The 23,643-nt window shown below is 45.9% G+C and overlaps 1 protein-coding gene across 7 annotated transcripts in view; it reads right to left on the minus strand.

Moving 5' to 3' along the window:
• Positions 1–23,643, minus strand: part of EPS8 (EGFR pathway substrate 8, signaling adaptor) — a 1,030,589-nt gene that overhangs the window by 274,040 nt on the left and 732,906 nt on the right. For all 7 annotated transcript variants that reach the window (XM_078674027.1, XM_078674024.1, XM_078674021.1 and 4 more), the window contains one exon: positions 21,967–22,115. In XM_078674027.1, the coding sequence (XP_078530153.1) occupies positions 21,967–22,115 (149 nt within the window). The remainder of the gene's footprint in view (positions 1–21,966; positions 22,116–23,643) is intronic.

Below are 23,643 nucleotides of genomic sequence, written 5' to 3' on the forward strand. Positions count from 1 at the left end.
CGCCGGGAGCAACAACGCTGCCGAGGCGCGGCGCAACGATCTTTTTAAACAAGTGCTTGGACACTTTTTACTTACCCTGCTCCTGCTTCAGGGGCTGCGCTGAGGACACCGCGCACCCCCTATCTTCTTGGGACTTCCTGGTAGCCGCCTCCAGAGCGCCCCACGCTGAGCGTTCCCTCCCCCTCTGACGGGCAGGTCACGAGGGCGGGGACGGGCGTGTGCTTCATCTTGGGCTGCTCTCTGGTTGGCGGGGCAGCTCCTCTGTCCCTCCCCCCCTGGCAATTTCTTCCTGCCGGGCTAGTCCCGCCTAGCTCTGTTGAATCCCCAGACCTCCCGAGGCTTCGCCGGGAGCAACAACGCTGCCGAGGCGCGGCGCAACGATCTTTTTAAACAAGTGCTTGGACACTTTTTACTTACCCTGCTCCTGCTTCAGGGGCTGCGCTGAGGACACCGCGCACCCCCTATCTTCTTGGGACTTCCTGGTAGCCGCCTCCAGAGCGCCCCACGCTGAGCGTTCCCTCCCCCTCTGACGGGCAGGTCACGAGGGCGGGGACGGGCGTGTGCTTCATCTTGGGCTGCTCTCTGGTTGGCGGGGCAGCTCCTCTGTCCCTCCACCCCCCTGCCACGCCCTGCTACTTCCGGTCTCCTACTTATGGCACCATTATCCCGGCCGCGCAGCGGACGAGCGCAGCGGGCGCGACGAAGGCGCGCCGAAGTTGTGCCTAAGTTAAGCCCGTCTGCGCCCGTCCGCGACGGGCCGGGACCAGGGGCTACACCCCCTGCTTCCTTGTTGTCGTACACGCCTGCTCAACTTCTCTCCTATACCATTGACGTGCCTCTCCCCCACACCCTCACGCAGCATCTAGTTGCTTTAGATATCTATGTTCCCCGTTCAGACCGTGTTGTGTCTCCTCACCCAATTCTTCCCCTCCCTATGCTAGACACTGATCCCCTCCCCATTGGACCCTTACCCCCCCCTCACACTGCTTCCGCTTTTCTCCTCAACACTCGCTCGGCAGGCAAACACCAACTCGACCTGTTTAATCTTCTTACTACAGACTCCCCTGATTTTCTATTCCTAACGGAAACATGGTTTTCGGAGGCTTCTCTCCCCGACATTCTTGCCATCCTTCCCCACTCCTACTATGTCCTTCGGGCTGACCGCCCCACGGACAAGGTTGGGGGGGGAGTTGCCATGATTGTCCGATCCACTATTCAATTTCAGCTTCTCCCCCAAGCACCCATTGCTGGAGTGGACTTCCTGGTTGCTCGCTCTTCCAATCTGCTGGCACCTCTCACCGTCGTCCTTGTTTACCGCCCTCCCCTGAACATGCCCCTGTTCGTGGCTTCCCTGCAGGAACTTCTCGCCACGCTGGTGGTTAATAACTCCTCTGTCCTTTTGCTTGGGGACTTTAACTACTGGCCTGGCGATCCCAGGGAGGATTCAGCATCTAAGGACTTCACGGCCACTCTCCTCTGTCTCAACCTTAAGTCTCATGTCCAGGTTCCCACCCACAAATTTGGACACATCCTGGACCAAGTCTGGTCATCTCAGGACATAGTCTCCCCCCCCTGTGTCCTCCCATGTACCTGGTCTGACCATTCCCTCATCTCTTTCTCTATCACTACTGGCTCCCCTCACAAGCCCCTTCGCCCCAAGAATGTTTTCTCCCGTAGCTGGAATCGTGCTGACTTGGCTTCCCTTTCTCACTCCCTTGCTTCTTCTTCCCCTGATCTCACTGGTATTCCCCTTGACTCACAGGCTGCTGCAGTTGGTAATTGGCTCTCTTCTGCATGTGATTTAGTAGCCCCCCTCAAGCTAGTCAAATCCATCCGCCCTCATGAGGCTCACCGTTGGTTTAGCCCGGAGCTCAAGACTCTTAAACTGGAGCTTAGACGCTCAGAGCGCCTTTGGCGCCGCAGCTACTGCCCTGACCATAAGGCCAAATACAAAACCCTTCTTAAAGAGTACAAGCAGGCCATCCTGGCCACTAAGACCAAGTACTTTTCTGAACAAGTGGCGCTCTCGGCCAACAAAGCTAAAGAAATTTTTTCTTTGGTAAACAACTTGGCCACCTCTGATCGTGCTTGCCCTCCCTTCACTCCCTCCCAGGCCCTCTGCTCTTCTCTTAACAACTTCTTTATCGAGAAGATTGTAAAAATCAAATCTAACATCTTGGTCACTCCTTTTACTCCTCCTCACTCTGCTCCCCCTGCGCCTAAATCCTCCTTCTCCTCTTTTCCCCCCCTCCCTTTGGACTCTTTCCTAGCTTTGCTCACCAAAATCAAGTCTGGTTCCCCCACTGATTGTGCCCCTGCCCGTATTCTTAAAATCCTCTTCTCTTCCTGTCCTGATACCCCTCTCTCTTTCCTTAATGCCTCTCTTTCCACTGGTTTGGTCCCTTCTTCATTCAAATCTGCTATTGTTTCCCCCATTCTTAAAAAACCTGGTCTCGACTCTTCTCTTCCCTCTAACTTCAGACCTATCTCTCTTCTCCCTTATCTGGCTAAAATTCTTGAGTCTTATGTTACTTCTTGTCTCTCTGTTTATGTTGAGCAGAGCCAGCTTCTGGCTTCTCACCAAGCTGGCTTCCGCTCGGGTCATTCGACTGAAACCGTGGTGTTGGCCGTCCTCGACGAGCTTAAGGCCAAGGCCGACGTCAACTCCCCTCAAGCTCTGATCCTCCTCGACCTGTCCGCTGCGTTTGACACGGTCGACCATAACATTCTTCTGGACCGTGTCAGCGCAGCGGGCATACGAGGTTCTGCCTTCTCCTGGATCACCTCTTTCCTGACAGGGCGTTCTCAAGCCGTTCACCTTCCCGGCTTCTCTGCTTCTCCCCTCCCGGTGCCCTGTGGGGTCCCCCAAGGTTCCTCTCTCTCTCCCCTTCTCTTTAACCTCTATATTCACCCTCTTATCTCTTCTCTTCTTGAGCTGGGGGTCTCTGTGTATAATTACGCTGACGACCTCCAGCTCGTCTTTGATCTTTCCTCTACTTCTCACTCTCTATCCTTTTTTCACTCCACCATGGTCTTTATCTCTGGGTGGATGAGCGCCAATCACCTCAAGCTCAACCCAGATAAGACTGAGCTTGTCTTGATTGGCGGCTCATCCAGTCCCTGGTCCCCTGCTTTCTGGCCTCCCATCCTTGGCCCCCCTCCCACCCCCGTTCCCTCTGTTAAAACTCTGGGCATCAAGGTCAGACAGGACCTGTCCATGCATGGCCAGGTCAGTGCCGTGGTGTCCTCCTGTTTTCTTTCCCTCCGAATGATCCGGAAAATCTCTCGTTTTTTTTCTCTCGACTCCCTTAAAATTATTATTTCCGCCCTTATCACTTCCCGCCTTCATTATGGCAATAGCTTGTTCGCTGGCATCCCTGCCTATGAAACCCGCCGCTTACAAGCTATCCAGAACCAGGCCGCCCGTCTCATCTTTCATTTGCCCAAAACCCATCACATCACTCCCGTCCTTAAATCCCTTCACTGGTTGCCCATCTTGCAGAGATCTCTGTTTAAACTAGGGTGCCTTGTTTACCGGGCCCTTGATTACTCTGCACCGGCTTTCATTAATTCTTTGATTTCCCGTCACACCCCTGCCCGCACTCTCCGTTCATCATCTTCTGCCCTCCTCACTGTTCCCCGCTTTCACAAATCTCGCACTGGTGGAACCCGTTTCTCTGTTCTTGCCCCCCGGTTCTGGAACTCCCTTCCTCTTTCTATGCATTTGATCCCTATTTTTTCTCATTTCCGTAAAGCGCTGAAAACTTTTCTGTTTGCCCTGGCCTACCCCTGCTAAACCTCCTGGCCCTGTCTGTTCGGTTCTTCAGAGCTCCCAGCGCCAGGAAGCCGTTTGGCCATCGTGCGCTCTATAAATATTTTTCATTCATTCATTCAAGACTTTCTGGTTCCCTGCAGGTTCTCAGAACAAAATGTTGGCAAAATGTTTCTACGTTCTAGGTTTCAGGATTTGTTAGGTGTACACTTTGACACAACTGTTAAGGACCTTGTAGACATGACTTGGGGGTCAAGAGTCACTCCAGCATAGGCCAGAAGCAGGATTCAGGTCAGGTCTAGTTGTACTGGTCACTTGGGAATGCAAAAAAGGCATTTGGAACCTTTTGTGTACCTGTAACCCAAGCAGAAGTTTAGCCTTATGACCCATGAAGTACACTCCTGTGTTCCAAGTACAAGAGGGAGAGCAATTCCAGTCTACAGGGCTCTTATCGGTTTACAGCCAGACAGTCTAGTCTCTTCTGAAAAGAGCAGAGGAGGGTGAGGGGATGCAACATTTATGTCCAGTGCCGGCCTGTGGGTGGAGGATACTCCTGACAACTCCCTAAGCAATGGGATAAACGTTTCCAGGGGCGATCCTATCAACGTTTGCAGCACTTTCTGAGGAGCTTACTGCTAACTATCCAACAATGCTCTTCTGTGCCCAAAACCAACATGGAGGAATATTTCCTTGTGCAGAGCTCCTTTGACCACCCTAGAGGTATGGCTAAGGAACTGAGCAACCTCTCCACCTGTGGTCACTCCAAACCAGTTCTGGTGGCAGCTCCTCTTCCATTTAGGCCTGGTGCATGGTTGACTAGGGAAACATAGGAAGGGGGCAGGCTCAGGTGTTAGCTACATCTGCCTGTGACAAGCTAGGTCACAAGACAATTAAGTTCCAGCACAGTCCAGATGGTCAGACTTCAGTGAATCAGAACACCGCCATGCAGCCATGGCTTTTGTCTCAGATCTAGGTACAGGTTCGCACCTTATCAAGTGGGTTATTCAGCTTCTGGGTGAGAGTTGTAAGCTCATGCAAATGGAATTTAGAAGTCTTATGCAGTTAGCAGGAGACTTTTCAAAAGTACCGGTTCTAAAATATTTATTTAATTCCCGACTTCACCACTAAATTAGGTTTGTTATAAATATTTTAAAAAGTTCAAGGATGAACCATGAGGCTGTTTCATAAGCAGAGACAGCAAGAATAAATGTGAGGTTGTGTCTCACTGCTTTCCTATTGAACAGCTAACCCTGCTACAGTGAAAATGGCATTTTGGACCTTTTCACTATAAGGACATGATTAATATTAAACTTCGACATGCCCTATTCTGGAATATCATGCACCTTGCCATAATAGGCAGTAAAACCAACTTAGGGTGACTAACTAAAGAAGGGGTTAGGCCAGTGAAGAGGGCTATTTTGAAAGAAGGAATTTTTCAGTTAAAACCTGCTCCACTGGGCTACATATGGCAAGTCTGCAGACATGTTTCTTCTGACGCCACATTGGGTGGTACAATGGATGCTGCAGCCCACTGGTGAAATTTAACTTACAGGCCCCTAGATACACTTTAGGTACCATATACTAAGGACCGATAGGTGTGTTGAAAAGGCTAAAGAGAGAATGCCAATTTCATCAAGTTGAAAGGAGGAGCACAGGCACATAATGCCTGGTTAGCAGGGTGAAATGCACCGAGTTCTACTGGCAGCAAAAACAGTCACAAGCAAAATCTCTAGGTCCACCTTGCAAAATATGGTAATTTCCAACACTATGTATATTCATGGGTATACTTGGAAAGTAAGTAATGGGTTGACCGATAAAGGGCAATTGAACGTGGATTTCCTAAAGGAAACAAAACGTGCCAAAATACCAACAATAAGAGCAACTATCACCCACTCTGTAGTTAAGAATCAGCTGAACTTTCATTTGAAAATGCATTTTTTGGTTTTGCTTATAAAGTGTTGCCTCCTTTTTTAACTTAATTTAAGTTTACCAGAAAAAAACAGTCATTCAGTATTACATACCATAGTATATAACACGTATGTGTTGTAATAATCACAAGTATCAAGGAATGCTGGCAGAATTAAAGTCAAAAAGAGATCTGTAGTTTAAGAATATGCAAGATCTGCTGATCTTTCTGTTCTCCGAAGGTAAGATTTAATTTAGGTACTAAAATGTACATAGCTCTTGTAGGCAATGGGAGGGCATTCAGCCCTCATCCTCCTGGACCTGTCAGCTGCCTTCGACACGGTCTGCCACCGCACACTAAGAACACGCCTCCAAGAAGCAGGAATCCAGGAGAAGGCCCTGGACTGGACCACGTCCTTCCTCTCCGGCAGAACCCAGAGAGTCCACCTCCCACCCATCCGATCCGAAGCCACTGACCTCATCTGCGGCGTATCCCAGGGCTCATCACTCAGCCCGACCCTGTTCAAAGTCTACATGGCCCCCCTCGCACAAGTGGCCCGCCAGCACGACCTGAACATCATCTCCTACGCCGACGACACCCAGCTCATCATCTCCCTCACCAAGGACCCTCACACCGCCAAAACCAACCTCCACGAGGGAATGAAGGCCGTCGCCGAGTGGATGAGGAACAGCCGCCTGAAACTGAACTTGGACAAGACGGAAGTCCTCTTCCTCGGCCCCACCCCCTCTGCCTGGGACGACTCTTGGTGGCCGACCACACTAGGAACAGCACCGACATCCACGAACCACGCACGCAACCAATAATTCATCCTCGACTACTCCCTCTCCATGGCGAAGCAGGTCAACGCAGTCTCCTCCTCCTGCTACAACACCCTCTGCATGCTTCGCAGGATCTACAAGTGGATCCTGACCAAAACCAGAAGAACGGTGACCCAAGCCATCGTCAGCAGCAGACTGGACTACAGCAACGCACTCTACGCAGGAATCCCGACCAAACAACTACAACGACTGCAACGCATCTAGAACGCCTATGCCCGCCTGATCCTCAACATCCCTTGACGCAGCCGCATCACCTCCCACCTAAGAGACCTGCACTGGCTCCCCGTTGACAAGAGGATCACCTTCAAGCTCCTCACCCATGCACACAAAGCATTCCACAAACCCAGACCAGCCTACCTGAACAACAGACTCAACTTCTACACCCCCGCCCGCCAACTTCGCTCCACCAGCCTCACCCTCGCCGCCGTCCCACACATCCAACGGACAACCTCCGGTGGCAGATCCTTCTCCTTCCTCGCCGCCAAGACCTGGAACACCCTCCCCACCCACCTGCGACAGACCCAGGACCTGCTCACCTCCTCAAGACCTGGCTCTTCGAGCAGTAGCAGCACCCCCTCCCCTCAGCGCCTCACAGGTAAGTAGCGCGCTTTACAAATTCAGTGATTGATTGATGGATGTGTATTGATAAAATCTTTAAATCTTCAACTGTTCTTTCATAGTAGAAGACTATAGATTATTCTTTTTATACATCTTTTTATTAACTTTGCTCATATCATCAGACATTACAGAACCTTGTTCAAATAACGTGATAGTTTAACATTTCACAGTAAACTATAAGGCCGACATTAAATGCAAGCAGGACATTCAATTTGGAAACCCTGAACCCGACTCACCCCCCCTCTCCCTGTACTTCCGCCAAGGCCCCCAAATCTTTTTCCATTGCTTGGTGCATCCTCTACTCTTATATATGATCTCCTCAGCTCTCTGACACCAATCTGGATCTTGCAACCACTGGTCCCATTGCGGAGGAGCCCGCGCCCCCCCATGCACTGGCAATATTTCTTTTCGCGGCACTGACCGCCAGCGCCAGCCATTTCTTACTATGCCTGGACCAGTCAGTAGCCCCCTTAATCATTACATGTAACCACCTGAGCTCCCGCGGACCCAGCAAGCCCACTACCACTGTCATCATATCCGTGACCTTGGTCCAGAAGGGCACAAACTCGGGGCACTCTCACAATGTATGGTAGAAGGAACCATCCCCCTGACATCCCCGCACACATAGGGCCGACTGACACCTACCCCAATAATACAAGTGAGTGCGAGGGTAGTACACCCGGTGTAGAATTTTGAGCTGCACCAACCAGAACCGGACACAAAGGGCTATTTCACGTGGGCTTTGCAGGGCGTCCTGCCAGTCATCATCCTCCAGTACACCTATGTCGCACGCCCATTTCTCCCGCAACGACACCAGCAGGTCAGGCATATAGTTTATGAGCTTGCGATAAATAGTGGAAGTAGGTTTCTCAGCGATGAGATCAAGGAGCAGTCTATCCTCCATGGGGGACAACTCCGGAATGGACGTGCCATTTTGGATCTGCGAGCATAGGGCGTGCATGAGGTGCAGGTAGTGATAGCCCTGTGAATCATGTAAGTCATAGTCTTTTTTCAGATAGTCAAATGAGCGGTGGGCGCCCCCCTTCCACACATCTCCCAAGTATTCTATGCCTAGGAGTTTCCATCCCCGAAAGCCATCCAGTCTGGTCACGTGTGCCAATTACTCACCGAGCCATAGAGGGGTTCTGCCTGTCCGGGAGCCCGTCCACCGCAGAAATTTGTTCACCTCTCTCCAACACTGAACCACCACTCCTGTGTGCGAGGGCCAGTCCACCCGTGTCTTACGGGCATATAGCAGCGTCTCGCAGTTACCACCCGGCATCGCCAGCCGGTCTACCCTGTAGGCCAGTTCCGACCTGTCCGCATACACCCAGTCGTTCACCACCTGGTAGACTAGATTATTGAAGCTCAGAATCCAAATCCAGCAAGTACTGTTACAAAAAAGTTACTTACCTTCGTTAATGGTCCTACCTGTGAACGTAGCTGTCAAAAGAGTAGTGCTTCATGACTGTATGCACAGACATCTATGTCGCAGAATGGCAGAAGTCCTGGACAGCCACCACTCTAGCTAGCGTAGGTATTGCAACCTTGTCCCTGGTGTAACTGGCCTCCAGACCTTTAGGGGTGCTCTTTCTTGCCACCCTATAACATACCTTTATACAAATAACTATCCACCTCCACAGAGTCCTCTTCTGCATCGTTCTGCCTTAATTGGTCCCTGTAAAACCAACAAAGAGCTGGTTGGCCACACAGTGGTCTTTTCTAAGGTCAATACAAAAGCTCAGTGCTCTCTCAGGGTCAGGCCAATGAAGTCTCTCCTACTCTTTTCAGGGGTGAGGTGCAGTGAAGACGAACAGTAGGATAATTTACTTTCTGCCATAAAAGTAGGGGTGGGTGGTAAACTCCACTTCGCCAGCAGAGTTTGTGGCATTTTGCCACTCCATATACCACTTGGAGCACAGAGTCTGGCAAAAATTACTTTAAACCTGGCAGAGTAAAGCTTACCACCCGCCAGCTGGAAACAAAGGACAGACAAACTAAACAGATCCCTGCACAAAGATCGACCTTCAGAACGACTAGAGTGCTATCTATTTCTCGATCGAGCAGACTATGTCATATGTAGAATACCCAAAAAAGGAAAGAGCAGTGCAATATCATGCAATGTGAAGTTGGAACCATACTCAAAATGACAGTACATGTATAATGGCTCATCAGTGGTTTGGGAAAACTGAATAATCAAAGCAATTTAACCAATTCAAAGATGGCACCGACGCGCAGACTCCAACTATCATTATCCAGCTGGCCTGTGGCCTCCAGTAGATCCTAGACAGCATTGCATGTACAGGTGGACCCAGGGAAGAAATATGTGCAAACCAATGGGGTATCTTCCCACCTGCTCTGTACCGCCACGCTGTGTCTTGTGTGTGGAACTGCTCTTGAAAAGTGGGCTTACTGCTTATACTGCTTTAAAAAATGCACATTTGCTGTGGAGTCAAATTCCGCGTGATCCGGCGGGCCTACATGAAACGACTACTCCAATTGTAGCAGGATGGTGGCCCGCGTCCTCAGCATCAAATGGTCTGTAAAGAAATGAGTGTAGGCTGGTTGCTTCAAAAGAGCTTACATTCACTCATGTGGCACGCAGGCATGATCACAATGAGAAATACAGATTTGATTGTCAGAAGCCAGAGGGACTAATTATGGATAGGCTCAAATGGTGCACACATGCTGGATGTGAGAACTAAATTAAGGTCCCACAGTAACATGATTTAAGGTTTGGGAAGAAATATGTGAATACGATGTTTCAGAAAGCAAATCACCACAGGCGCCTCTATAAGGGAATGCTGATCCAGCAAACATAAAAAAAAAAAAGCCATAATAGTTGACATGAGACCCTTAATTGTGCCCACTCGAAGGCCTTGCTTGGCAACTGACAAAACAAACAATACATAGAAAGATTTGGGTTGCAGAAGATCAAGATGACAGGTCCCACAAACCTCTCCCAGCATCAAGCTTAAGTGGATTTTGTTCAAAGACATCTGGCTGCCAGATGACATTCACTAACTCAGGCAACAAAGCAAAGAAACTCAAATTTTACAGTTCAATCGCCATGCTTAGAAGTGTAGCTTGTGGAGACTCAGGTGTAGATCTCTGCTTCTTCTGCTAAAACCGAGATTCCTACCAAGGAGGTAGCCGGACCCAAAGACAAATATTAAAACTCAAAAGATCTATGGACCACCCTGTCTTTGCTCAATACAAGGCTAACAAGATGACTTGGACCCTGTCTTTATTTTCTTACAAACGCAAGGCAGAAGAGGCAATGGTGGGAATGCATACAGGTAATATGTGACCTAATGCAAATGGAACAAGTGTCCCAGTGACTCATGGAGGGAACTCTAGCATGCAGAAGTAGCAACGCTGCATGTTCACCGAGGGGGCAGAGATCTAGCCAGAGGATGCCCACAATTCAAGGATGTTACTGACATTTGTTCTCCACCAGCTGACTCCTGCTTAGCTCATCCACGCAGTGGTATTCTGGAACCCTGCAAGATGGATGGCCACCAGAAAAATCTGGAGCTGCTCCAGCCATTTCAAAAGACAAGAGGCCTTCTGGCACTCCACAATCCCACTCCCTCCGTTTGATGCAGTCCCAGAAGGCGGTTGTTCTGCCCATGAGGACGTGCAGCAGTCTGTTCCTAATGGACAACAGGGAAGATTTCAGTGCCAGACATATTGCATGAATCTCCAAAAGACTGGTATGGAACCAGCACAACACTCGAGATCATAGGTCTCTGTTCTCCACCTCTCTCTTGGGTGACCCCCCTTCACCCCAGCAGAGATGCATCTGTCAAGTCTGGGTGAGGAAGAGAGAGTGGCGGGCTGCAGGTCAGGTTGGTGTTTGTTTGCTATCACAGAAGATCCCAGGGAATCCCGTAAAAAGCCTGGATAGCCCAAAATACTTCAAAGCCATCCTCCCTGAGAACCAGGCTAGGCCTGCAACACTAGGATCACATCCTGAATGTCCAAGACTTGCTGGGGTGATAGAAAAGCCTTGAACAACAGAGTATACAGAATAGCCCCTATGAAGGAAGTCTATGCATAGGGCTCAGGCAGGACTTCAGCTCATAGATGGTAAAACAAAGGAAGTCAAGAGAATGGCTGTAGTCTAGCATTGATCTGTGAGTGAGGCTAGCCCACATGAACACAGTGTCATTAAGGTACAGGAATACATGTTTGCCTAACTTTGAAAAATGAGCTGCAACAAACACCATCACTTTCAAGAACACTCGAGGGGTTGAGGAAACGCCAAAGGGTAACAAGGCAAATCGAACGTGATCTGACCCCACCATGAACCCAAGGTAGCATCTGTGGGACTGCAGAAAGGGCACATTAACATATGCATCATGCATGTCCAAGGACACCATCCAAACTCTAGGATCCAGAGCAGAGAGGATCTGCAACAGAGTGAACATTTTGAACTAGTCCTTTCTCAGAAAGGCATACAACAGCTATAAGCCCAGTACAAGACTGAAGCCTCCATCCTTCTTCATCATGAGGAAGTAGAGAGAGTAGCGCCCCTCATATCCTTCTGAGTCCAGCAACTGTTTGATGGTATCCTTTGTCAGCAGGATGTTGGCTTCCTGCATTAATATTGAGGTGTGGTCTGTTAAAATGTGTCCTTGTATGATGGAAAGGGGAGTCAATGAAAAGCAGGGCATAGCACTTTGGAACAATCAGTAAATATCCATTGGTCTGAAGAGATAATTTACCAGCCAGTTGTGGGTGGGGAGAGGCAGGCTTGCCCTCTACCAGCTTACTGCAGGTCTGCATGAAAAAATCAAAGCAGCTTGGGTGCCACTGAAGCTGGGGAGAAGGAAGTAAATGAATATATCTCCTGCTTGAAAAAAATGTAGGACATCCACCACATCCTCTGCCTTGAAAAGGTTGAACTGGTTGTTGCCCCGGAAAAGGTTGTTGAAAATGCTGGTAATCTAGATCTCTGGAGTAACCCTTACATTTTCTGCACTGCTGGAGCAACTGGCAGGCTGGTAACAATGATCCCAAGGATAGTGCAGTGGCACAACTATCTCTAAATTGCTTAAGTGCCAAGTCAGTCTTTTGTCCAAAAAGGTGAGAGCCATCAAAGGGCATGTCCATGTTGTCCCCAGAATATCCAGTGGCCCACTTCCAAGTGCGTCATCTAAGCCCTGTGCTGGTGCTGATAGCATGGCCTATCCAAGGGGTGGTGTCGAGGTCAGTGCTCGGCACATGTTTTTGTGTATACTGCCAACCTTGAATTGTTTAGGTAAAAAATGCCATAAGGTCTTCCAGAACAGCCAGCAGGATATCACTGGTCATGTCTCACAAAGCGTGAGCGCACCTGCCCAGAAGGCAAATCACATTTAAGAACTATAGGTCTAAGTTAGCTGATGAAAACATATTCTTCCCAAGTGCAATAATACGTTTCGATTCACTTTCTGGTGAGTCTGAGTTGAAGAAATACGAGTTAATGCAGGGCTAGAGGGATGTTTAACGACCAAGCCTAAGTATTATCCCCCAAAGGAATCAACAAACAACAACAAACTTAGGGGTCTAAATTAAGGATTCATCCGTAGTCCTCTACTCTTCAAAACCTTGTCAATAGTACAGAGGTATGAATACAATGTGCTAACAAACCAGATCACCAGATGTGAAGAACCAGTAACGTGAGTCCCCCCTGGTGTAGGATTCCCATCAACGGTCTTGTGATGATCAATATTATCATTTGGTAGTCCTAATCGGGTATTGTGTCTCTAGATCATTGAGACCGGCATACCCCGAAAACCAGATAAGGGGTAGCGACCCACAATCACTTGGTACTACCACATGTTGTTGATGTGGTGGGAAGTGCAGTGTAAAAATATAGTAAGTGGTGATTTAAAAAAGGATAGGGAGCTCAACCCAGAAAACTTTAATAATTGTTAGCCCCTTCCTTGCTAAAAACAAGAACAGTGTAATATCGTCATCGCAGTACAAACAAATAACTGCGAGGAGACCAACATGTTTCAGCCACTAAGGGATAAGTCCTTCGGCTTTCGTCAGGGTCTCTGTTCTATACCAATACTACTGCATCAGTCGTGAATAAGGTGTGAAAAAACTATATGAAAAAAACACACAAGTGAAAAAACCAGCAAAGGATACAATTTTCCTTCAGCTGTTTCAACTCCTCTCTTCGGCACCTGGTTGAATATGTACTATTTAGAGAGGACAAACGTACAGGAAAAACACAATCTATTACCCTGGTCTGTATACAGCATAATAAATTCTTTAACAACAATGTATATACCAGCTTATTTACTCACCCAGTGTGTCCGGGGAGTGGACCTCACCTCTTCCTGGACCTGGCTCAGGATATGTGAGACCCCGCTCTACAATAACAAAAACCGACTACGTCAGCTACACAAACCGGGCCACCAAACATGCAGCTACTCTGGTAGTGTATATGTCTACGTAATCCAAGGTATTCTGTATATGGAGTCAATTGGCCCCCATCAATAGATTCACAACACACCTACCCTCCACCTCCCTGCAAACTACAGGCTGAAGTGAACAAGGGTTCACATAGTTACAAATATGTAGCATATAGCTAACAAAATGGCATGCCCATAACGTCTAGCTGATAATGCAGGTAGTCATACCTGTCCGTCGGTGTCCCGGGCCGTGACTGAGTCAGGGGGAGGCACCGTCCCCAAAGCCCTCTGACTTCTTCACAGTGTGGCCGAGGGACACTCAACCAATCAAAACCGGTGAGGGAGGGGCTGGCCAAATCGCAGCCTCCTCATATATCACCCTGTATAGGTATTATAATACTACAGTTGCCGCGTACCTCATTGTTAATGCCCGCCGTTGATTCCAGGACAAGATACCACATCTGTCCCGCGCAGTGTTTACACTCGAAATGAGGCCCTGAGCGCGTCCTCTCGCGAGAGCGGGCCGGACTAGAACTACAAGATGACATCACGTCATGGATGTTTGTAGTTCTTGTCAACAACGCGGAAGTAATTCCGGATTGTTGTTTCTAGCGTTGCCCAGAGCGGTGTCACATAGGCCGCCTGAACTCAGGACCGACTGGAAAGTCACTCGGCCTAGATACAGTTAGCTTCCCAACCCTAGGGGTATGCATAAAACTGGATTCTGTGAGGCGCTCGTTCAGCCAATAAAAAAGAACTACACGATGACATCATGTCAGGAATAAGTGTAGTTTTTCATTCTAATTCTGGTTGTGGGCTTCTGAACTGGAACCAGACTCTGCTAGTAGTCACAGGAAAGACGTGAAAAATCCCAACTAGCGTCAAAATTGCAAATACATTAAGGCAAAATGACTGGTTGCTAATTAGACATTATCAAACATAGTGCACCACCGCAACTGGGCACGTTGGAAAAATTAGAGCACGCTCTACAGGGATTTCTAGACTACACAAGACTTGTGAGCTAGAATTAGACGGTTAGTATTCGCACGTGACAAACTCTGCTCAGGCATCGGTGCACATCCAGATGGGCAGGTGCACCGTCGCATGTGACAGAAAGCGAAGTACTCTTTAGATACTCAATAGTTCTTGGGCTCAAAATACTGTAACCAGAAACCAACTCGAACTGTCCCCCAACGGGAATAATACTGTTAAGTATGGGGACAAATCCTCTGATTTACAGTGAAAGTCGCGCAAGGTGCTATTCATAGAGGCACAAATCGAATTGATCAAGACAAAGAGACCCACGGAATGTCATCGTTCAGCCCTTGTTTGTGTGTCCCCAATTTGAACACCCACCTTTGCTCACGAACGAACAGATATCTGGACACGTCACTCACATGTGGAGGAATGTACGGTTTCTCGAGAACATGCCATTTGAAATCTGTTTCATGCCGAAATCAGAGGATGAGCAGGGTTTGTCACGTGCGAATACTAACCGTCTAATTCTAGCTCACAAGTCTTGTGTAGTCTAGAAATCCCTGTAGAGCGTGCTCTAATTTTTCCAACGTGCCCAGTTGCGGTGGTGCACTATGTTTGATAATGTCTAATTAGCAACCAGTCATTTTGCCTTAATGTATTTGCAATTTTGACGCTAGTTGGGATTTTTCACGTCTTTCCTGTGACTACTAGCAGAGTCTGGTTCCAGTTCAGAAGCCCACAACCAGAATTAGAATGAAAAACTACACTTATTCCTGACATGATGTCATCGTGTAGTTCTTTTTTATTGGCTGAACGAGCGCCTCACAGAATCCAGTTTTATGCATACCCCTAGGGTTGGGAAGCTAACTGTATCTAGGCCGAGTGACTTTCCAGTCGGTCCTGAGTTCAGGCGGCCTATGTGACACCGCTCTGGGCAACGCTAGAAACAACAATCCGGAATTACTTCCGCGTTGTTGACAAGAACTACAAACATCCATGACGTGATGTCATCTTGTAGTTCTAGTCCGGCCCGCTCTCGCGAGAGGACGCGCTCAGGGCCTCATTTCGAGTGTAAACACTGCGCGGGACAGATGTGGTATCTTGTCCTGGAATCAACGGCGGGCATTAAAAATGAGGTACGCGGCAACTGTAGTATTATAATACCTATACAGGGTGATATATGAGGAGGCTGCGATTTGGCCAGCCCCTCCCTCACCGGTTTTGATTGGTTGAGTGTCCCTCGGCCACACTGTGAAGAAGTCAGAGGGCTTTGGGGACGGTGCCTCCCCCTGACTCAGTCACGGCCCGGGACACCGACGGACAGGTATGACTACCTGCATTATCAGCTAGACGTTATGGGCATGCCATTTTGTTAGCTATATGCTACATATTTGTAACTATGTGAACCCTTGTTCACTTCAGCCTGTAGTTTGCAGGGAGGTGGAGGGTAGGTGTGTTGTGAATCTATTGATGGGGGCCAATTGACTCCATATACAGAATACCTTGGATTACGTAGACATATACACTACCAGAGTAGCTGCATGTTTGGTGGCCCGGTTTGTGTAGCTGACGTAGTCGGTTTTTGTTATTGTAGAGCGGGGTCTCACATATCCTGAGCCAGGTCCAGGAAGAGGTGAGGTCCACTCCCCGGACACACTGGGTGAGTAAATAAGCTGGTATATACATTGTTGTTAAAGAATTTATTATGCTGTATACAGACCAGGGTAATAGATTGTGTTTTTCCTGTACGTTTGTCCTCTCTAAATAGTACATATTCAACCAGGTGCCGAAGAGAGGAGTTGAAACAGCTGAAGGAAAATTGTATCCTTTGCTGGTTTTTTCACTTGTGTGTTTTTTTCATATAGTTTTTTCACACCTTATTCACGACTGATGCAGTAGTATTGGTATAGAACAGAGACCCTGACGAAAGCCGAAGGACTTATCCCTTAGTGGCTGAAACATGTTGGTCTCCTCGCAGTTATTTGTTTGTACTGCGATGACGATATTACACTGTTCTTATTTTTAGCAAGGAAGGGGCTAACAATTATTAAAGTTTTCTGGGTTGAGCTCCCTATCCTTTTTTAAATCACCACTTACTATATTTTTACACTGCACTTCCCACCACATCAACAACATGTGGTAGTACCAAGTGATTGTGGGTCGCTACCCCTTATCTGGTTTTCGGGGTATGCCGGTCTCAATGATCTAGAGACACAATACCCGATTAGGACTACCAAATGATAATATTGATCATCACAAGACCGTTGATGGGAATCCTACACCAGGGGGGACTCACGTTACTGGTTCTTCACATCTGGTGATCTGGTTTGTTAGCACATTGTATTCATACCTCTGTACTATTGACAAGGTTTTGAAGAGTAGAGGACTACGGATGAATCCTTAATTTAGACCCCTAAGTTTGTTGTTGTTTGTTGAGTCTGAGTTGAAGCCATTTGGATTCACCTTACAAGTTGAGGCCTGCACCACAAAGTTTTCAGGCATAGGATGTTTTGTTAGACAATAAAAGGTCAATCTGCGACACCTAACCAAAGGGCAACTAAAATCTGAAGGCAATATTGTAATTATTCAGCGTGCCAGAAACATTTGTTCAATTGCCAGTAGCAAATGGTATATTATTTGCATGAACTGGCACAGCTTCAATGGTCTGGAGGACCATAGGTCGAAATTCCCATATTCATGGGCAAGACCATAGGAGCTGGGTCAGGGAACAAGCCTCTCCACACCCTCTAAAGCATTGGGTTTATTCTGATAAATCCATGGAGCCCAATTTAGCAGGTGTGAAATACCACTGGTTAACACGTTACTTACCTTTGGTAAAGTTCTTCCCGGTGGAAAAACATACCTTACCACAGATTCCTCTGCAATAGAGTATCCTCAGGCACCAGACTGGAGGCAGAAGATTTTTTAGCACAGTCCTAGCATGACAGATGGCATTGTTCGGGTCTGCGTTAACGCCATTCTGTGCCAGATTCTCTGAAATGGGAGCTTATCACTTCCCTCTAATGTATTGAGAAGTTGATTCAACATAGTTGTCATATGCCCCTTCATCATCATAACTAAACAGGAACATTTTGAAGCTCCTCCAATCCCTAGTGTCACCTATTTTAACATGAGGCTGTAGCCCCCAAAGTCTGACGTGATAATATCTGATTGTTTTTCTCTCATTGTCTGTATTCTTCCTTTATAGAGCATACTATAAGCCACTCTAGATACTTTACATATTCATACAGAGATCACTCTGAAAAAGACAACTCATAAACCAATTGCACTTTAAACTAATCCAGCAAGTTCTCTAAAAAATAAGCATTTTTTTACTCGTTAAAGGGTCTTCTTAGGGTCATTAATAATTTTTTAATGGTGCTACTCATGGGGACTCCAGCATCAACACCACATCGTCAACAAAAAATGAAAATCTAATTAGCAAATTAGTGGGACCTATCATAAAAGCCCACAAAACATCCTTAACAATTCATAATCAATTGGCTTTTAACATTGGATACTTAATTCTTCAACTTCAGGAATGGAATACAAGAATCAATGTTGTATACAGCAGATTAGGAAAACTTGGGTGGTCTTTTGCATTAATCAACCTATCTAGAGTGGTGAGACCACTCAACTTTTGCGCACTGTTGCACCTGGTCTATGGGTCAGACCAGAATCACCTTCATTATTTTATGCTTTTCTACTTTCATGAACTATTCACAAAATTTAACATATAAGTCTCAACACTTCAAAATCAATGTTTGTTATTTAATTTGCAAAAATCATCAAAGATAATTTGTATCATTCAGCTATAGTATTAACAATAAATGACAATTTTACAACAGGACTACATAATCAAGCTTAGTAGTAAACAGTTGTAGTGGCCCTTGTAGTAGTAGCCCGATGCATTTCGAGTCCCTTGGGACTCTTCCTCAGGGGCCTGTGAATAGGAACCAATTTTTAAACAAATATTTTTTGCAAACATTCAAGATTCCAAATTATCAGGCAATTGTAATGCGAAGACAACAACGTGCATTTAAAATTTCAGGCATATTATCAGAAAACATTTTTGAACGGATACTGAAATGTACCTTGCAAACAGTAAAGCCGCCACCACACCACTGTGTAAAAAACTAAACCAACCTCACGGTAACTCATACTCACATCTATAGTTAACACAGTCCGCCCTGCCTGTGAACAAAATAATTATTAATAACCCGCTCTAGCCAAAAGGAAGTATGACTATAGACTTTCTCAGTGAAAACCTTACCTCAGGTTCTGTTCACTACACGCTACCGCGTTACTCCCTTATTTGCCACAATACCAATTCGTATCTGCAAAGAAACATGAAGAACCGTGCTCAAAACCTCTCTCCACTCAAAATTTCCCTCCACAATGAAGGCGCACATCGCCAGAGCTTCCTACCTGACTTATCGTGCTCGTGCTTCCAAATACTCCGCTCCTCTCCACAAACAGTCTGTGCCGCAAGATGTCCCGCAGTATTTTTAAATACAAACTCTTTCCCAACATCACTATAGAAAGCGAAAACGGTCTACCTCAATGCGTCCTGACCTCTAACTAACAACATAGAAGACAGACTACCGCAAACCTGCCGGCCCGCCATATTAAAGCTATCAAAGTTTAGTGCAAAGTGATGGATTAAAAATGAAAATGTGTGAAAAAACGTGAAAGGAAAATAATAACACAACCGGGCTGGGGAAAATAAATGAGATAATTAAAATAAATTAAACAAGTCAAGTCCAATCAGTGCAAATTCCGTTCGTATACACAGGTGATCACACATGAAAAAAATAATGCCTGCCAAAAACTCACTAGCATCTCAACAGGGTACAGTCACATATTTACAGAAAGCAGGTGTAATCAATTTTTTCATTTAGCCCTTTTGGTTCTTGTGTCCCAAGGAACCTAATCCAAAAGATTTCTCTCTGAAGGAGTGATCTGGTGAGATCACCTCCTTCAAAGTTTTCTGTTCTCTCCAGAACTGAAAACTTCAGTTGAGAAATGTTGTGCCTATTTTCTAACCAATGTCTGGCTAGATTGCTTTTGACGTTGGCATTCCTGATGGTACTTTTATGTTCAGAAATTCTCGTTTTTATTTTCCTTTCTGTTTTTCCTATATATACTTTGCCACACGGGCATTTGATGTAGTAAATCACGTTTTTGGAGTTGCAGTCACTGTCATGGTGCAGCTCTATGGTTTTTCCAGTCTGAGGATGGTTTAAGGTGGTACCAATATTGGCATTGTGACAGTGCACACAATTTGCGCAACGTTTCATCCCTTTGTACGTCTGCTTTCTACTAATTGATGGGGTTTTCAGCAATTCCTTCAAGTTTTTTGATCTTTTATAAGCAAACATGGGCTTATGTGCAAAAATACCTCTAAAATCTGGTTCGTGCTGTAAAAGTTCCCAGTGTCTTGTAATGATATTCTTGATTTTTACCGAACTCGTAGAATATTTAGATACAAAAACTTGTCTCTCCAGGGTTTTTTTTGGTTTTTGCTCTAAGAGATTATCTCGGTTGAATAATTCAATCTTCTCCTTGGCTTTATTGAGTACTGCTTCTGGGTAGCCTCTCTGGACATATTTCTGTTCTTGTAGGGTCAAATGTTTTCCCAGTGTGTCAGGTTCGGAACAAATGCGTTTTATTCTCATGTATTGCGATAATGGCAAATTGACTTTTAAATTCTGTGGGTGGAAACTCTGAAATAAAAGAGAATTATTCACATCTGTTTCTTTCCGAAATACTTCAGTATGTAACCTTCCTTGTTTTACTGATACTAGAACATCTAAAAATGCAATTTCATGATCGCTGATACTGTGTGTGAATTTGATCTGATCCACATGAGTATTTAGACTCAGTATCTTCTGTTCCAATTTCTCTCTACTTCCAGACCAAAGTACGAAAATGTCATCGATAAATCGTTGGTACACTAAACTGTTTTCACACCATTCTTCGTCAGAGTAGATAAAATCAGCTTCAAATTTTGCCATGTACGTGTTGGCGTACGCGGGAGCTCCCGAAAAACCCATACTTGTTCCATTCTGTTGCAAGTAGAACTTGGAATTCCACTGAAAATAACTGTGGTATAGGCAAAAATGCAGCAGTTCTAGTATGAATGTCTTCTCTGCTCTAATATTCTCAAGTTCCAACAAAGCCCATTCTACGGCTTCAAGTCCTGCGTGGTGTGGTATAGAGGTATAAAGTGATTTGACATCAATAGTACATAACACTAGATCATGAGAAATCGGAATATTCTTCAATTTCAGTAGAAAATGGTTGGTGTCTTTGATATAAGACGGCCAGTTCTGAACAAATTGCTGCAAAAAGGTGTCAATATATTGCCCCAACGGTTCAAAAAGTGTTCCACAACCTGTCACGATGGGTCTCATTGGCGGATTTAGTTTATCCTTGTGGATTTTGGGCAACATATAAAGGCGAGGCCGCCTTGGATATTGTACTGTCAAAAACTGTTTCGTGGCGTTAGAAATGTACCCTAGCTCAAATGCTCTTTCCAAAATAAGTTGCAAAGTGTCTTCCAGTTCTTTGGTGGGGTCTTCTTCCAGTTCCAAGTATGTGAGTTCATCAGACACATGCTCATTAACCTTATTTACATAGAAATCCTTGTCCATAACAATAATGGCTCCTCCCTTATCTGCTTTTTGGATGTGAATACTCTCATTTGTTTGAAGTTTTTTCAAAGTATTTCTTTCGAATTCTGTCAGATTCTTTGTTTTGGATCTTTGAAAACGTAACTTCTCCAAGTCATTCCGTACTGATTTTTCGAATGCATCCAAGATGCATTAATACCAGATGGGCAGAAGCTGAGTACAGAAGGGATAGAGTAAAGGACAAGAAAATTTGAAAACTTAAGAAAAATCCTTCTATTTGCAGGATTTTGAAGAAAGTATAATCATTAGAAACATGGGATTTTTCATTAGTTTTACCCAGATTGGTGACACCTTTCCTTATCTGAAATTCTACTTCAAAGGTATTACCATTTTGACTGAAAAAGTGTGATTTCATTCAGTACGATATGAGTATTAGTGATATATTGTCTTTCACAGTAATCTAAGTTCATATTTTTATAGCACAATTCCGTCAGTCTCAGTAGAACTTCATATTCAGAAGGTGTGCAACAATATTAAAATATACAAATACTACTGTGTGTTTTTAGTTTGCAAAACTATCATGAATACTACGATTTAAAACCTGTATTTAATCATCCAAATAGGAAATTATTAAAGTTAAAGTATGCAGTTTATTTTCCTTTTAAGCTGGTTGATATGGAAGCAATTGATAATAGCCTGGATGCAAGCATAATCTACATTAAATTTTCTGTTCGTGATAAACAATGGGCTTGCAAATTGATACACTTTTTTCATGAAGCCTAATGCAGCATTAACAAGGTCCTCTTACCTTGCCTTATTCCAAGTGTCACCCAGGGACAACCACAGCAGCCTTTCTTGATTTACAACTGTGTGATTTAAGAAATCTATTGCATCTTTCGTTAAGAGTGGGCTTAGCACAGTACACGCAAGTTCTGGTCCTCCAGTAGACTGCACCATCTAATTTAAAAGGGAAAAACAAGGTTTAAATAAATAAATACATATTTAAACTGACCTCTCTGTTCACCTTAGGTTCTTCAGCCTTAGCCTGCATTCCAGATAAAATCACCATGTAATAAAGTGCTGCTATCAGACACTGGTCTGACAAAACATCGGGGACAGCATAAGAACCATTATGCCCCCTTTAGCCCCTTATGTTATTAAAGGATTGACACCTTGTGCCCCTGGAGCCTCTAATAGGTAAAGGCATGGTAGACAAAAGTTTACTTTCTCTTCCTGCCGCTGCCTTCCTGAGCCCTTATTATGAGAGTAGCAAGCGCAGTGGCAGAATATGGCAAGCCAGGGGTAGCAGCTGCTACTTCATGTGCCGCCCCTCCCCATTGACAACCAGGACATGTATATATTTACACACACATTTTGAGAAAGGCTGGGATCAGCCAAAACACATCATTACGGGCATGCTGTAATAATTACGTGCCTTGTCTAGAATGCCTACTTCTTCCTTCATTTGACGAATAAACATTTGTAAATATATTATATATATATATTCACTGAAAAAAGCATACGTTTCAGGGACGTTTGCGGGAGCCGCTCGTAGACGTTTCTTGTTGCCAGTTTCCTGAGTTTTGAGGAGGCCAGGGGGACTACAGTGACCTGAAGCACTTCAGTTCCGTGCACCTGGGCGCCAGCACAATCACACCCACAGCGCTATTTCACGGCTCGCAGCCCCCGCTTCGCGGGCGCACGCTGGGCGAAGCCCAGGACAAGGGCGGGCAGGTTTGAGCCCGTTCGAGAATGGGACGGCCCCCCCTAACATCTACAGCTAAAGGTCAGTGCGTGCATGTGTAATCATCTTACAAGTTGATATTGAATAGTAATCACTAGTCATCCCAAAGAGGAGGTGGTTCCATCTTTTCTAACATTATGACCACCATCAAGGGTGGGAATGCCAGGAAATCCATCACTGGAGGGTCAATAGTAGGTACTTTGGACCAATTTCTCACAAGAGCGTCTTCTGTTTTAGCCCACGAAAACGAGCTGACAGAAAAGAGATTATCGTTGTATATTGCATTCGACAAACGATCATCTATGGGAAGCCTGGCCAAGGTTCAGTCGCCAACCCCCCAGCATGTTACTGTCATTAATATACCAGGCAGCATTGGGGAGGGCGAGGGGAACCAGTTACTGCAAACTGCTGGTCACTTGCCATGTTTCCCTGTAAGTGAAGATGCCTCATTGGGCACTAGGAATGCCACTAACTCTAACAATATGCATTTCAGATCGCCGACATCTAGTGTCAAGACTCGATCTGCCTATAGTTCCAAATCGGGAGTATCTCAATCAATGGGAGGCACAACGTCTAAAAGGAAGCGTGGTAGTGTCCACGCCAAAGGAAGAAAAGCGAAAATCCTGAAAGCTAATATAGCTGATGAGAGTGTGACCCCAATAACTTCTTATAGTCCTGCTACATGTCAACTTACTAGCGAAGTGATCACATTGTCATCGAGCCCTGACGACATGTCACCTG

The sequence above is a fragment of the Lissotriton helveticus genome, chromosome 1_1 (genome assembly GCF_964261635.1).
Source record: "Lissotriton helveticus chromosome 1_1, aLisHel1.1, whole genome shotgun sequence".
Taxonomy (NCBI): domain Eukaryota; kingdom Metazoa; phylum Chordata; class Amphibia; order Caudata; family Salamandridae; genus Lissotriton; species Lissotriton helveticus.